Source organism: Nematolebias whitei, chromosome 20, assembly GCF_014905685.2.
Source record: "Nematolebias whitei isolate Nwh7 chromosome 20, NemWhi1, whole genome shotgun sequence".
In the NCBI taxonomy this organism is placed as follows: domain Eukaryota; kingdom Metazoa; phylum Chordata; class Actinopteri; order Cyprinodontiformes; family Rivulidae; genus Nematolebias; species Nematolebias whitei.
The window spans coordinates 36,066,966-36,083,956 of NC_056517.1; the positions used below are offsets into that span (position 1 = coordinate 36,066,966).

Consider the following 16,991-nt stretch of genomic DNA (forward strand, 5'->3'; position numbering starts at 1 on the left):
CCCCCCCCCCCCCCCCCCCCCCAAATACGCCTTGACGCTCAAAGGCTACACAGAACCGGAGCAGAACAAGACCCGCTGCTGTTCTGCAGAACTGGTGAGTAAAATTTAGCAGCTACATAAATATGCTGTTAAAATTAAATAAAAGGTTTAAAGTTTAGAACGTGGACTTTGTCGCCACAGGGCAGGTCTGCAGAAACGGAACCGAGTTGGACCAGAATCGAGCAGAACGGAGAGCCGCTGCTCTTCTGCCAGCTGGTGAGTAAAATTTAGTAGCTACATATACGTATGTTGCTAAAACGACGTAGGTTTAAGAGTTTAGAACATTGCAAGAGTGTGGGAAGGGTTTATAAAGCCTTAAATATACAGTATATATATATATATATATATATATATATATATCTATATATATATATATATATATATTAGTGTTTATATATACGTATATAAACACTAAAATAAATATAACGTCGCTACTTCACAGATCTTCACTTATTGCTGGGAGGTCTGGAACGTAACCCCCTGCAATAAATGAGGGACTTCTGCAATCATGAGTCATACCAGATTGGATACAATTTTTAGCCACATAAAATTTTACAGGGTGTCATTATTAAGATTATTAAGTTGCCCAGCAGTTGGATGGTATCTCACTGGGCTCTGACTGTTGGAGACTAGTTAACAATTTCAGCTTGACTAGGAAATGCATGACAGTGCACAAACTTTCCTCTGCAGGCTCACTGAACTTTGAGTATTTGCAACAAAGTGACCAGTTTTTATTATCACGGGTTAGTTTTGTGCACAGGGCTTACAGAACTGTCTTGGCTGTGCACATTATTTAACCGCCCACAATGCACCAACCTCGGCTTGCTTGCGCACCATAGCGCCCTCCATCTTTATGACTTAATTTACTGGAGTACACTTTTAAACGAAGATAGACAGATTTGGGTCAGGTTTTAATCAAATACAATTTACTACTGTCTTGGTTTATAGAGCAGAACGTTACTCTCTTAAGATGATTGGATAAAATGGAGACGGGTGCAATGCCTCTGTGACTATTGAGAAGTGAAAAGTTCATGCGCAAACTTTCTGAACAGGTTCAAAATTCACGTGACACAGCTTTGAGTCTCTGCAACAAAAGACCTCACTGACCTACACAAGGTGAGGGCAGTGAACAAGGCCAGGCTGATTCTGGCAGATCCTGATCATCACAAAATGCTGCTGCCCAGATGTAGGACAGACAAAAAAAAACTAATTCATCCCTGTATAAGGCTCCTCAATGAAAAATGATGATTTCTGTACTGTTATTTTAATGTCTAATATGTGCTTACTGACTGTGAAACAAATTGCCACTTGGGGATAATAAATATTCTTTATCTTGAACTTGAACTTGAAAGTGAGGAAATTGAGAACCCCGACAAATGTTGCAAGACTTTCTGGAGACTTCCTCACAAATGTTGCTCATCAGCTGCTTTCCAACCATTTCAACCCAGTGATGTTCTATTTTTACTGACCCTTGGAAGAAACTATGAGAACTTTTTGATGCAGTCACAGTTAATATTCAACACTTTTTATTGTTAGCATACTTATTTTTTTATTCAGAATGATAAAACCATGTGGGGGGAAACAGAAACTGTTGCAGACAGCGACTGCTGTTCAAGCTGATGTCCTTTGGTTGTTGGAGGAAAGCAAAGATAAAAACAGTTATATGTAGAAAAATGAGAGTGAGATAAAAGGGTGAAGTGATGGCGCCTGTCATCATGCTAACAATGCTGACTTGTCACTGGGCCTCCCTCCCTCTCTATGAGCACCAGCTCTGGACATTGCACGGAGAGAAATGTGCTCGGAGGGAGAACGGCAGAGCCAGACATGTGGAAGTTGTCATCCAGCATTGACCCCCTCTGTTTTCACTTTCTTTCCCACCTCTTCCCCTTCAGTCCATTTTTTTCTGCTCCCTCTGCTTCCACAGTCACTTTCCATGATTTAACACTTGATGTTTCCACTAACATGTTATTGTAATAAAAAACCCTCTTGTAATCCTGTTTGCAGCCAGACTTTTTTTTATTGTGATGAATTAAATCAGCACCATATGCTATCGCAATGTGATTTAACACTTCTGCGCTGTCTTATTGCTGTTTATTATCAATGCTGCGTACCAAATAATAACAATAAATTCCTTCCAAATAATGTCTTTTGGGACTTAAAGCTGAGTAGTGAGCAAACTCCCCCAGCAATGGTTTGTTAATATTGAGGGAGTCTTGTTAAAATGTTAATGGGGGGATTCCAAACAGATGATTTTGGTGTATTCAGCTGCATGATTGCCAACACACACAGACTTACAACGTAGAATCACACATTTTTTATTCCCTCCACCGCTTGTTAACTTCTCCTGTTTAACCAAACATGTTTGTTTCTTCTTTTGTTCTGCGTTGACAATTTGTGAGCCAGTTTGCTAACATGCTAAAGTGTCAGACTGTATGTTCTGTTGCGCCACCTTTTTTTTGTAATTATCACTCTCTGTCAATGTTTTTTGCCAGCGCCTGCCCGCGTGTGTGTTACCACAAAAAAAAATTCTCTTGACCCACAGAACAAATCTTTTAAAAATGTACAACTGGTTAAGCATTGGAGTCAATCTGATTAAAGATGGATGCCACAACCAACTGAACTTGGTAATTACAAAAATGGCTATAACTCATTTGGTGTGGTGGTTGCTGACATAGATCCCAACGCAAGTTCTGAGTGCTAGCAGGTTAAACAAGATGAAAAGATGATTGATGATGTTGCCACTATCTAGTTGGAGTAAACTCAGTGTATTAGCAAGATACTTTATTCCAACTTTCAGGAAATATTTATTCAAAGTATATCTAGAAGTACTTAACTTTTGAAGCCAACCCAATTCAATATGGCTGCTACATCCAGCTGACTTTAGAAAACACAAAACGGCTATAAAGTAGTCCCTCGCTACTTCGCGGTTCGACTCTTGCGGACTCGCTCTTTCGCGGTTTTTCAAAGTAAGAGTGAACATGACACAAAACGAGTTGATTGATGGATGAGCCACATGAGCGGCATGGATTGTTTATTTAAAATAAATTATTTTAAATGATTTAGCACCTTTGTGCAGCCCACAGGTGCAGGGAGAAGCTCCATCTGCAGCCTGTCATGATCTCTACTCTCTGCCACCTGCAGCGCTCTGCCACGCCCACATTTCTGCTTCGTGAAGGGTTAACCCTTTGCTGTCCTACTGTGCTTCTCTTCTCTACAATTAAAATTTAAATATGCTAATATTTTAAATAAACAATCAACTGTTTATTTAAAATATTACAGTATTTAAATTTAAATTGTTTTCTTACACAGAAAGAGGGAGATTGGGAGAGAAAATTTGACTTCTGTATGCCTACTTCACGGTTTTTCACATTGTGAGGGGCGTGGTCTCCTAAACCCCATAATAAACGAGGGACTACTGAATTTTAGAAAATTTTAGAAATAAAATGGTACATTTTGTTGTGGTAGTCGTGAGTAATTTGCACACACCTCATTGAGCACAACTAGTACAAAATATTTGCTCAACGCTTTAACATCATCGTTTGGAGTCAATCCTGTTTGTCTTTTAGCAAAATATCTCACAAATCACAGGCTAGACTTTAATGAAACTCTTAGGAAACATTCACTGATGATTATTTATGATAATAATCTGAACGGATTCCTAGTCAATAAAGTTTAAAATGGCTGCCGCAGCTAAATAACACTTGTCAACACAAAAACCAGCTATATTTAGTTGATTTTGCAGATTCTCAGCTAAAAGTTGATGTGGTAGCAGCTGAGAGTCAATCACTGCATACTTGAAGTGAGGCTTAAAATAACATTATTTTAAGGTTTGTCCTAAGTGGCAGGTGCTTCAGAAAATGCTACACCTTTAAATTATTTCAACAGCAGTGCATGTTCTCATGAGGTTGTATACGCATCCAGACACCCTCCTCCCACATGTGTGCTTGCATGCGTGCGTGCACGTTTGTGCAGGGTCATATCAAAAGGAGGAAACTCACTTGTTGACAGGAACTCCAATGGCCTGGAGGTAGAGCCACTGGCTGCAGTAATGCAGGTAGAGCCTCACAAACCACATCAAAGCAAACAGCAGCATAATGAGGCAGAGCTGCTGAACGGAGTCATGCCAGCTACCAGGAAGTTGTTGTCGTTGCCGCAGCAACGGCAGGCCCAGCTCAGACGGCAGCATGCGCAGGGCCAGGCGGACACGATCCGACAGTCGTGGAGCACAGGAACCAGGTCCAGTTGATCTGTTTTCAAACGGATAATCATTCACAACATTTCTGGTTTCGGTTTCAAATAAAAGATTACATGTTTCAGGTGCTCATTTGAACCATATTAAAAAGTGCATCTTGAAAGAGTTCACTCCAGGACTTCTGCAGATATATTGATATGCAATTCTGAAATGTGAAAGTCCCTGCAGAGTCTGCCAAAAGGCACATGGGAGCTTGAGTCACATGACTGACCTGCATTAGGTCGGCCACAATCTGTGCAGGTAAACAAATATGGTGGAACTGAATAAGGGTAGAATCTCTGAGAGGACGTTTGAGGGAAAATGAGAGTAAATCTACTGCTAATTGTGACAGAGAAACGGAAAAACGAGCAAAACAGCTACCAAGAATAATAATCAGAGGTCCAGTGGAGTGGTGGAACGCCTCAAAGACAGAGCTTGGCACTCAAACACATGGATTTGGTAAATTTATCATTTCAAGTTTGGTAACTAGAGTCTAATGCTCAAAACGTTTACAACTCACACCCTAAATTATTTCCAGTTAGTGCTTCTAGTTACATCTTCTGTAAATTATTGGACTTCTCCATTTCAAGAGGGGCCGAGATGAGGTAGAGGTAGGGCAGCCGACCTGGGACCAAAAAGTTGTGGTTCGACTCCCAGCCATTCCCACATGTCGTGGCGTCTCTGAGCAAGACATCAAATCCATGAGTGCTCCAGAGAGCTAGCGTATTCTTCGGACTATAAGGCGCATTAAACGAAACAAAACAGTCAGATAAGTCAAACTGTATTCAACTCGTTCACATTAACCATAAAACATCGATTAGAGGTCAGTAAGCACAACCAGAATTAATACATAAGGTGCACCTGACTCTAAGGCTCACTGTCGATTTTTAAGAAACAAAGGATTATTTTTTGTGTCTTATAGTCTGAAAAATACAGTAATTCCACCACTGTTTGGGAACATACAATGATGACGGTCTCAGACTTCCCTCCCTTTCAAACAACACTTTCATGGACGTCGCCAATGTTGACCTATTTTCAGTCACTTCAGCTTTTTTTCTTGGCAAACAAGGACGCGCAATAGTTGTTTACAATTTTTTGTTAGATTGAGGACACGTTATTTCTGGTAGTTTGCAAACAAGCATGTTAAACTCCTTCTACGCGGCACTGTTCCTGGTGTCAGTGTTTCCCGTCATGGGACGCTGACATTTTTATCACATCAACTTCCCAGTTGGATTTAATGATGTGAGTTTTTGAATAACCGCGCAAACACATCGTTGCTTTATTGCATTACAAGACATCAAATGTTAGGCAGATGCGTTAAAAGTAGGGAAATGTAGTATTCAAATTGACACACATTTATGCGTGTACACAATAGGTTACTCTTTCCCTCTTGTGCACACACACACATACACACACCCACAACACACAGACAGATAGGAATCCCTTCCAGCAGTGCTCAGCTTTCCTCAGCACCTCTGCCTCCTCTGTGCCGCCCTTTGTTAGGCCTGCTCAACTATTCCCTTTCATAGTGAGGGCACAGATGGAGCAGAGTGAAGCAAGAGAGGGAAAGGAAAGGAAATGTGTATATTAAATTAGCGTGTAGTGATTGATTGTGTCAAGCAAATATCTATGACTCCTCTGTCATCTGGTTAACAATAATTCTAACTCGGCAATAGAAGGTTGTTTACAGTGCAGCTACATGGTTAGCATTGCAGAATGTGACTTTAGGCCCTTAGCCTGTGGACATCCCTGTGTCTCACCACTGTCTCCCAGAGCACAGTTGGAATTCACTTTGTAGTGTGTGTGTCTGGGGAGAACGATGCACCGCCTAAAGACGAAAAACAGAATCAATTGTGTTGCTCCCACACCCGCTTCGCCAAATAATTAGGCTAGACTCGCATCAAAATGAGGCGTTGCATTTTACTTCCTGCCCATGCCACTGCTTCGGTGCTCGCTCAGTTATTTTTTAAAGAGAACGGCTCCTCGGCGAGGTGTCTACACTTTCTGAAGTGTTAAATTACTTGAAGTTGAAGTTCCTTCAAGCATGCTCACACGATCAGCAGCGTAGCGGCGCAGTCCATGAGGGGAAAGTCGACATTTGTTCACAGAATGCTTAGTCAACAGTTTGGGCTGATAAATATTCAGATCTGAGCTGACGTCAACTAAAGTAGAAACGATGAAGATGTCTCATGAAGCTCGTTATGGCGCAGCTCCTTTTTTTAAATTTAAACTATGATTTATTTATTTTTTTCTCATTGCATGACCTTGTACACATAGCACTGATCTTTATCACAGGTTGCTATAAGCCAAAGAAAGTTATCATTGAATTTGCATCTATACTTTGATATTTGGAATCAAACTGATTTAAGATAGCCACCTCAGCTAAGTGGCCTTAAAAAAAACCACAGAAACAGATTTAACAGTCAATTTTTATAGATGTTAACTTAAAATGTGGTGTAAGCGGAGACTACCGTACTTTCCACCATATTAGTGGCATCAGTCCAAATATGTGTAATAAAATGGAGAAAAACATGAATAAGTCGCATCTTTTATGCGTCACCGCTGATCACCCGGAAACGTGAGCCGGTGTTGTGCCAAAAATCGATTGGCTGCCAAATGGCGTACGTGGGAGCGTGCACGAGAGGACTTCAACAAGACTTTAACACTTAAAAACAATTATTTGTTTGCTCAAAATTGTAGCAAAGGTGTGTCTCAGTTGAACTTTTTCTTAATAAATGCACTGTATTGGTCAAATCAGCTGCGTTTCAAAAACCGATTTGCGGTTTACTGGAGCGTTAAGCGATTGGACTCAATGTGCATTTCGTCAAAATTTAACAAGCAAACCACCTAAAAACAATTGTTTGCTCGACGTTATAGTAAAGGTGTGTCTCAGATGAACTTTTATGTAATAAATGCTCTTTAATTTCCACCACATGTAACACAAGTGATGCGAACGACAATAAAGAATCTCTGACATTAATGGTCAAATCAGCTGCATTTCATCTGGGCGGCGCGGTGAAATCCAGATGATTTGACGTTTGCGACAGGAGTTCTGGAATAAGACAAAGGTGGCTTTGTATGGCAAGCCAAGTGTCTCATTAATAGTCACTTTTACCTATTAATGAGACACTTGGCTTGCCATATTAGTCGAAGGTCCTCTAGTGGCTGAAAATGGTAGTGTTCAATATCTTCCATGTCAGAATGAATGAAATTGTCAGATCTCAGCCAAAAATTGGGTTATAAATATGGAAATAATAATAATAATAAGTTGCTTTGCTGTATAAGTTACAGGTATGCAAATTATGCAAAAAGATGCTACATATACAGCGAAAAGTAATCCCCTATCTTCTGAGCGCTAAAATATATTTTTTGATACTTTTTATAAATTAGAACACATGTTTAAAGCAACATGAAGTATTTTCTGTAATTATTGGAAGAAATGCAATAATTTAACCCCGTCAGAAACACCACAAAATGAATAAATGTGTACTGATTTCAATGAGGACACCTCCATTCCAACCATCACCACGGCTTCCTTGGCCACATGCACGGTGTGAAACCACTTTATGCATGTCTGCAAAAGTGGAATAAGAGCATAGACAAAAAAAAAAAAAAGCAGTGTGTCTCAGACACAGGCAAGATGCTGCCCTGTCTAGTAGCATTAAACACAAACAGCAAATTCAACCCGACGTCCGTCTTTCATAATGAAGATATTGATGATGCATGAAAGAGCGATATTTTTAGACACCCTTGTGTGGCAGCATCTTTCAAAAGAGGTTGGTAACACGAAGGGAAATCTGTAATCTTAGCTGAATTTGCTTCATTATGGTGGCTTCAATTGCAAACATACAGAGAAAAGAAAGAATGGGTGCTGGAGGTATAGGGTTTTCATTTCATCCCAATGTAACAGCTTGTCTCTTGGACGATATGTGGCATTACGATACAGGAATGGAACCAACCATTTTAGCAAGCATATAGTGGCGCATAATGCTATATATTAATTGTAGTTGCTTCTGTGAAATTGAGGCCAGAAGCTGTTCTCTTATTTTTTATGTTGGTGTTCCATTCCCATGTCACCAAAGCATATATATAAAAAAGACCCATCTTTTCCAAAGCTTTCCAGACTCTGCCAAGGCCTGATTTAAATGTATGCATCTGTCAGCTGCTGGAGAACCATCTCCTCAACTGGTTTTCTCACTTGCTATCCTTAATGTTGAATGACACAACCACGGATCAGAGCTGGAGTTTTAAAATAATACAACGTTAATGGCAAGAATAGATAAGTATTAACCCTTTTAAGTGACATGGGTAATATTATAGATCAAAATTTACAGTAGAGTACAAATTTTAATGGCACATGGACAAAATGAAAACTCAAAGGTAAAAAAAACACACTCACAAGCAACTTTATCAGGTTCACCTGTTCGACTAGTTGTTAACACAAATAGCTAATCAGCCAATCACACAGCAGCAACTCAATGCATTTAGGCATCTGGAAATGGTGAAGATAATTTGCTGGGGGTTTTAACGAGATTAAAGTGACTTTTAATGTTCCAGACAGGTTGGTCTGAGCGTTTTAAATGATGAGCTCTATAATCGTCAGTAAGATTTACATAAACGGGTCTGGAAAAGAGAAAGTATCTAGTCGGCAGCTGTAGGGTGAACAAAAATTGCCTTGGTGATGTCAAAGATCTGCGAAGAATGGACACACTGGTTTGAGATGATAGAAAGGCAACAGTAGCTCAAAAAAAACACAACCAAGGTCAGAATACCATGTCTGAGCACACAACATATCCAACTTGTTTGTTTTCATTCAGCATTTATTTATACAAGCTTGTCTCATTGAGCCACGAGGACTCATTTTAGAGGGACCTGCTACAGACAGAACATATAAAGTACAGACAACAATAACAATAAACTACAGTAAAATCCAGGTAAAGAAAGTAGTGTTATAAAACAATAAATCAGGGTGCTGTAAAACAAGGTAAAGTACTAAAAAAAACAGAACATATTTGGTTTCAGTTTTCTATTGACGTTATCAAATGTTTGAAACCCCTTAAAGAAATCAAGGTGGACAACTCCAGTTCCTGTTGCAAGGTGTTCCAGGTGCAGGAACTGAGTAGGAAAAAGCCTTTTTGCCAAGTTCAGTCCGCACTGAGGGAATGCTGCAGGTAATGATGTCCTGAGAGCGCACGCTGTAACTGCACTGATGATGTGACATGTGGAAGGAGATGTATGAAGGTAGCAGACCATGGAGGGATTTATAGATTAAAATGAACCAGTGTGAGAGCCTACGTATAGATAATGATGACAACTGACCAAAGACTACAGAGTTCATTGATGGTGCGGTAGTTACAACCAGTTATGAATCTTAGCGCGCCATGGTAGACAGCATACAACATCTGCAAGCAGCTGGCATGGGAATACGTGTAAATAATGTCACCATAGTCAATGTCCGGTAGGAAGGTAGCGGTTACAAGGCGTTTTCTGGCATTCAGAGATTAGCAAGATCTATTTCTGAAAAAGAAACCTAGTTTTAATTTCAGTTTCTTTATCAAGTTTTTTATATGTGGTTTAAAAGAGAGATGTGCATCGACTAAAATTCCCAAGTATTTGTAAGAATCTACAAAGTCAATAGGAGCACCATGCATGGATGAGATAGGAGTTTTTCCTCTCCAGATGAAGACTTGTTTTGCCGTTCAAGAAACCGTGGAACCAAAAACTAAACTGTGTAAAAAGACTGAAGAGATTGACAGATAAGGGTTATTGTTTTCATATTTGCCTGGATGCACACGTGCTGTGGTGATTATAGAAGTGTAGTTATCTTCGTCGTCAACAGATAAGACTGAAGAAGCCACAGCTTTATTTACATTCCACTTTTTGAGAAGACTGATATTGAGTTTGTTTTGAAAAGGGTTTTATCTGTGATCTGTCATGGTGGTGACACGATCACCTCTTTTTCTAAATCATCACTCAGACGATGGAAACAAATGCCATGTGAAAAATGCACTGTTACTTCAGCTTTTAGGTTTTATGAATGAACCATAACTGGAAAGCACAAAAATAAAGCTAAACGTTTTAATCAAGCCTGACATTTTTAATCATCAACAGTAATTATAGTCTGACTGATCAATTGTTTGTGTGTAATTCTAAAAAAATAAGCTTTAAGTAAAGGAAAATGGTGTCCTCTTCTTCCATATAGATTTATTTCTTGCTTAGTCTTTTCTTGCATTGGGAGTCCTCATTGATCTATCTAATCAGATGAGCTGGTGCAGTGATCAAATGTGTTTTGTTATTTTTATTTATTTTATTTTTTACAGAAAGGGACTCCACTTCTCCAGAGCATGGCGGATTTCAGACAAAGAATGGAGATGCTCTACTCAGAACCCATGTTCTTATGTGATTTCCAAATACATAGCCATCTGGACAAAGAGCCGACAAAACCCTTGGTCACGCTTGTGAATCACTACATAGTAACTGATAAATAAATATGACATTGGAAGCCCATCTCACTACCTGTCTTTAGCTGTGAATTCTCCTAAATTACAGTTTTTTATTTTCACAAATCTATGTTTGTAATTACTGTATTTTCCGCCATATACGTCGTACCACCCTGTAAGTCGCATCAGTCCAAATATGTCTAATAAAGTGGAAAAAGCCATAAATACGTTGCTTAGTCGTATACAATGCATCTATTATGTGTCATGGCTGACGCGTCATGTTTTTTACGTGTCACCACTGACTAGCCGGAAATGTGGGCTGAACCTGGAAATGTGGGCCGGTGTTGTGCCAAAAATCGATTGCCTGCCAAGTGGCAGCCGCAGGAGCGTGCATGGGAGGACTTTAACAAGAATTTAAGAAGATTAACACTTAAAAACAATTATTTGTTTGCTCGAAATTATAGCAAAGGTGTGTCTCAATCTAACTTTTCCTTTATAAATGCACTTTGACGGTCAATTCAGCTGCATTTCAAAAGTATTTTGTTGCCTCGGTGCTCCAGGAGTGCACAGAGGGAAGAAATCAGGAAGGAGGAATACTGCACTTTTTTTTAATTTAACAAGATAAGCACCTAAAATAATTATTTGTTTGCTCAACGTTATAGAAATGTGTGTTTCAGTTGAACTTTTACTTAATAGATGCACTTCAATGGTCAAATTAGCTGGATTTCGCCTGGGCGGTGCAGCGAAATGAAGCTCATTTGATGGTTGCTCCAGGTGAGCAGAATGAAGGTGGCAGTGTATGGCAAGCTGATTGTGTCATTAATAGCCACTTTTACCTATTACATGGCACAACGGCATGCCATACTACTTGAGTGCCATCTAGTGGCTGAAAATGGTAGTGTTCAATATTTTCAATCATAATGAATGAAAACGGTCATATCTCAGCCAAAAATTGGTTCATAAATATGGGAAAAATACATAAATATGAGGCTTAGGCGTATAAGTCACAGGGCATGTAAATTATGCAAAAAAAATGTGACTTATAGGCCAAAAAATATGGTATTTGCAGAGCTGAGCTTGAATTCAATTGTCCTTACAGTGGAAGAGAAAACCTAGATGGAGCAACTGAGGATTATTAGAAATTTACATTAGCCCTCCCTCAATGGAAACATGAGATTTAAATGCATTTCGTTTTTAGTTGTAGCGCTGAACTTGCGCTGAAGACGGAGATGCACTGCAATAAAAAACAAATGTTTGACTTGGAGAGCATGTGTTTCTGGACAATTCCTGGCAAACAGGCAGGACTTGTAGAGTTAAAGCAATAAGACAGGAAGTAATGAAAGTGTAATGAAGGGGAAATTAAAGAGAAACTACTCCCAGAATTTGCAATAAATTAAATTTATTAGTTAATGCATTAGCGTTATTTTCCATTACAACCTGATTCATCAGTATAGACATACAAAACCTTACCAGCAAACATTTTATTTAAGTATTGGGAAGAAGGTCCTTTTATTCAGAAAAGGGTCATAGGAAAATGTAATTGTGCTCCTATTAGTCCATTTCATGATCTGTACTGTTGCCACGTATGAAATATAAAACAGTATAAATGAATGAATGGTAAGACTTGTGGCTCTTAAGACCCATTTTTTACATTTACACCTGGGCTATGAACCTGTCCAATGAAGCAACATGTGGTGCTTTTATTGAACCCCTCCTTGCCAACTATGAGACGGTATTAAACCATGAAAATGGCAAGTCCCTTGGTGTGCACTTCAAATCCAGAAGCATCTGGGATCAACAAACACGTTGGCACACTCTAAGCACTCACAACATGATCAGCTACCACAGTTCTAAAAAAATAAGAATAGCTTCTTGGATTTTTTTTTCTATAAACATCTGGAGCTGAACAAACAATAAATAAACTCTTGTATGCTATAATGCCAAATGGTTAATGCAGGACAAATATTAATTGTGCTACAGAGATCCATCCCTTCATCAATTTGGGTGAGGTGTACAGGGAGAGGTGCAGTGGAGGCTGAGTATGGGCCTCCTGAGAGTTGCATCAGTATTTAAATGGATTTCACTCCTCTGACCTTGCCTCATAACTGCAGGACATTGTCACCAGAGAGCTCGAGACACGACGGAGAGAGAAAGATTGAGAAAATTACAGGCAGGAAAAGTGAGATAAAGACGGAATTAACATGAGTAAAAAAGGAAATAATTATTGGAGTTAGACGAACTACAGCATGTGTGCATGGGAGGAGCAAAAAAAATATGATTTTTTACAGAAATGGTCAACAGGTTAGTGGGTAAGCTGTGGGAGCATTCCAGCGCATGCCACATCAGAGTCTGCAAACGGCGTTACAGAGCTAAAATGGTTGCTGATGACATGTTGCTATATACACATTTACTTCAATGTGAGCATTTTAAACACATAAACATGTAAAACTTGTCAGTTTCATCTTCAAAACTGCCCGTCAGAGATGTTTTTCTAAAAGTTCATGTGTATTTGCACAAGACACAGTGCATTAGTGCATGTTTTTACTGCAGTACATTAGCTATTTTTGAGAATTCTTGGGATATAATTTGTTGACTTTTGCCATTTTGCTTTGAAATGTTTATATCGGAATGGAGAACCATTGATTACAGCTTAAAAAAAACAACGGAGTGGGAAAGATGTGTCAACTCAGGGTCTTTCTTTTCACTCAGAATGTCATACACAAACACAATCATTCATTTGTTCTTATAGTTGTTGCCGCTTGTATCATGGTCTTTACATGCCAGTGGAGAACACATTCACAAATGGGACCAGTGTCACTGCAGATTTAACAATCTTATTGCAGCATTAGCCTGCCAGGGTGCTGACAGCCTCACTTCCCTTTAAGGAAATAGCATGTTGATTTTATGTGTCTGTGAGACCTGAAGTGACCCAGGGCCAGTCTAGCCACAGAGAAAAAAAAAAAAAACCCTGACATACACTATAGTTGAGGTAGCCAGAGGCCTTGCTTTCACACGCACACATACACGTAGCCATGCACATACACAGCGTTTCTGCTTGGAAAGCAGACTTGGACTTGGAGAGCAAAGGGGGGGACTCAGAGGTGACCATCTTCTCCCGGAGTTACATCAGAATCGATTGACCCTTGCTCTGAGTTGTGGTTCAGAGAGGGGGCATGCAGGTGGTTTTCTCCTCTCTGTATTCTACTGCAGGCTGATCCAACTGTCTCTACACAATACTTTAGTTCTTCTTTATTTAAAAAAATGATTCCACAGAAAGCAGGGGTTTCTTATGATTAATGCTAACAGCATCACATGACACGAAGTCTCACAAGGCTTCTCATGTTAAAAACTGTCCATCAACAAAATAAAACAAAAACGCCTTTTTTTCATTACGTATTTTCCACCGTACACATCGCATCAGTCCAAATATGTCTAATAAAGAGGAAAATCCATAAATACATCGTTTCAGCGTATAAGTCGCAAGGCGTGCAAATAATGCAAAAAACTGCGACTTATAGGTAAAAAAGTACGGTACTTTCTTTGGTTCAATGATCATTGAAGCTGCAGCAGTTTAAACAAACTTGTCAGATTCTGCACTGAACACAACTGTGCTGTGGAGGCAGCTTCCCTAGCAGCCTCTGCAGCTACGTGTTGAGAGGAAGAGCCCCCTGTTCACACGGTGATTTGTCCGCTTTGAAGCTGAGTAAATAGTTTTTGTGCCTCACGTTATTCTGTTTACGTTGAAAAGATAAGTCAACCAAACTTTGAAGTATAAATTGTTTCCCATGAAGAATAATTCACTATTTAGTTAGTCAAAATGTGAAAAAAAAAAAAAAAAGCAATAAAAATAATAGTTTTAACTAAAAATATCCAGTAAACTGCTTGGTCTGACTGATATTTAAGATATGTTGAGAAAATGTAATTTTGCACTTTTGATAAGTATGGCACATTAATTAATTTATATATTTCATAATATTGATCAAATGGCTTCTCTTGATTAGGCATTTCATTTTGGTCTCTTGTGACAATGAGTTTGATTGGAAAGGACTCATTTATGGAAAGTACAAGTTGCGCCGCTAAGAATTTCTGTGTTTCTGTTCAGTGCCATGAGACGACTTCTGTTGTGACTTGGCACTTCATAAATAAACTGAACTGAACTGAATCGAATTGAATTGAATGTTGGAGTTGGTCTGTTACTTTCATTCTGAGGAATTGCTTTTGAAAACTTTAATTATTCTTTTTTTCTGGATGTAAATCACTTTTTTTGGATGATTGTTTCCTCTGGTATCAGATGCTGTGCAGCTGGAAGGATTTTTTACTGAAACCTTTTTACTTTTGGGCATTTGTTATGATGCGTAACCATGGCAACAAGGTGTTTTTTAACAACCAGGAGCAGCTGATTAACATCTCAAAGCTCAAACACCTCAATTACAGCCCAAAATCCCAAATGAGCTGAAAAGGAGGTGCCATGGATGAATTTCAGTCAACCTGGTGGCAGTGCTCGAGTACCTGACCGCGGAGATTCTGGAGCTGATTAAACTTGCCTCGTGACAACCAGGGGACCGGGATCATCCCCCGGCACCTTCAGCTGTCTATCCGTGGTGACAAGGAGCTCGGCAGGCTGCTGGGAGGAGTGAACATTGCTCAGAGAGGAGTTCTGCATGGTATTCAGGCAGTCCTGCTGCGCAGGAAGCCCGAGAGGCCCGCCGGATCTGACAGCAAGCTGGATTCAGGTGGACGGATCGGTATATGTGGCCAGATTCTTCAGGTTCACTGCAAAAGATCCTTCCTGCCCACAGCTATCAGTATCTATAACAACTCTTGAATAAAACCAGGATGATGAGCTATGACAACTCTTAATTTCCATTTGGGATTAATAAAGTACTTTTGAATTGAATTGAATAAAAAAAAAGCATAAAGGAGAATTGCCATTCAGTTGAACTTGTGTCAAAAGTTGTTTTCATAAAAATATTGTTAAAATATCAGTTTGTTCAGTGAGCCTTTAGTATCTCCTCTCGTTACAGCCCTGGTTAATGCACGATTAGCAACACAGAGAGAAGATGAGACACTTTGAGCAGAATGACTGCTCACTTTCCTGCTAATCTTTTTTTTTTTTTTTGCTTAGACTCCAACAGATGGAGGGCACAGACTGACACAGAGCCAGAGACACAGACTGGGGGAGAGCAAGGATGGGCTCGGTTGGGGGAAACGGGTGGAGAGGAACGCTGGTCCCCAACGAGGCGAGCTAACTGGGAGGAAATTAGGTCAGTGTGTTCCTTGTAACTTCACAGTGAAGAACAGCGTGTGCGTGTTGTGCTTGTGCACCCAGAGTCATACTGCACCACTACAGCAACAGATCCTGCAGGTCTGTTTGTGTGCGTGTGTGTTTTTGTGCACAACGCTTCACATTTATTAGCATGGGCGTGATTGTGTTTCCAAACGATATTAAAAATTGCATCTAAACCAATAACTTTTGAGGCCTTAATGTTTGATAAACCCAGAACCACTTCTGGTTCACCACTAATCCAACTGAGACAGAAAACAAGGATGTAACTAATCATAGCATCACAATCAGTGACATTATCATTCAGCGTGTGAAACAATTGAATAAAGGTTAGGTTAAATGTATCCCCATTTGGCCTTTCAGTCTTATAATACGCACTTTTGGGACTAATGGAGTCTGCTGTCTATTGTCCTCTGGAGGGTGAAGATGTTCCTCTTTTTGCACCTTCCACTGAGCTTTGTCTTCACTCGTTGTCTTTTCCTGTCTCCAGATCAGGACACGTCACACATACTATAATTGATATGAGATTTAGGGGGTATATTTTAATGTAATTAGAATCTTGATAATTGGACTAATTAGATCTAATTGCTATGTGAGAATGACTTTGATTAAAACAGGTTTCTCTCTTCAAATGAGAGAAGAAAAAAATAGTTGGGTGACATTGGTGAGATGCAATACAAAGCTAGTTGACAATAACCGCTGATGCATAAGGTTAGGCACGGAACAGGGGCAGGTTTTCATGTATTTATTTTCTGCAGATGACATTTATGATTCAGTTAAAAGTCACACTAGCAAACTTCTGTTTAGATTGACTCACAACAACTGGACTGAATGAAGGGATTTAATGTTGCACACATTGAAAAAAGAAAGGCTTGCAAAAGTTCCCCAAGCTGATCTCAGCACGTCTTAAAAAAATGGTGGATTATACCAAACACATATTCGTATCCCTTTTTGTTTGTCCAAAACTGACTCCGAGCTGTCGATACATGCAAGAAAA

The 16,991-nt window shown here is 39.6% G+C and overlaps 1 protein-coding gene across 1 annotated transcript in view; it reads right to left on the reverse strand.

The window, feature by feature from the left end:
• The window catches only part of ofcc1 (orofacial cleft 1 candidate 1), a 163,393-nt gene that overhangs the window by 107,644 nt on the left and 38,758 nt on the right, over positions 1–16,991 (reverse strand). The window contains 1 exon segment of the mRNA XM_037694000.1: positions 4,038–4,286. Within this exon segment, the coding sequence (XP_037549928.1) occupies positions 4,038–4,286 (249 nt within the window).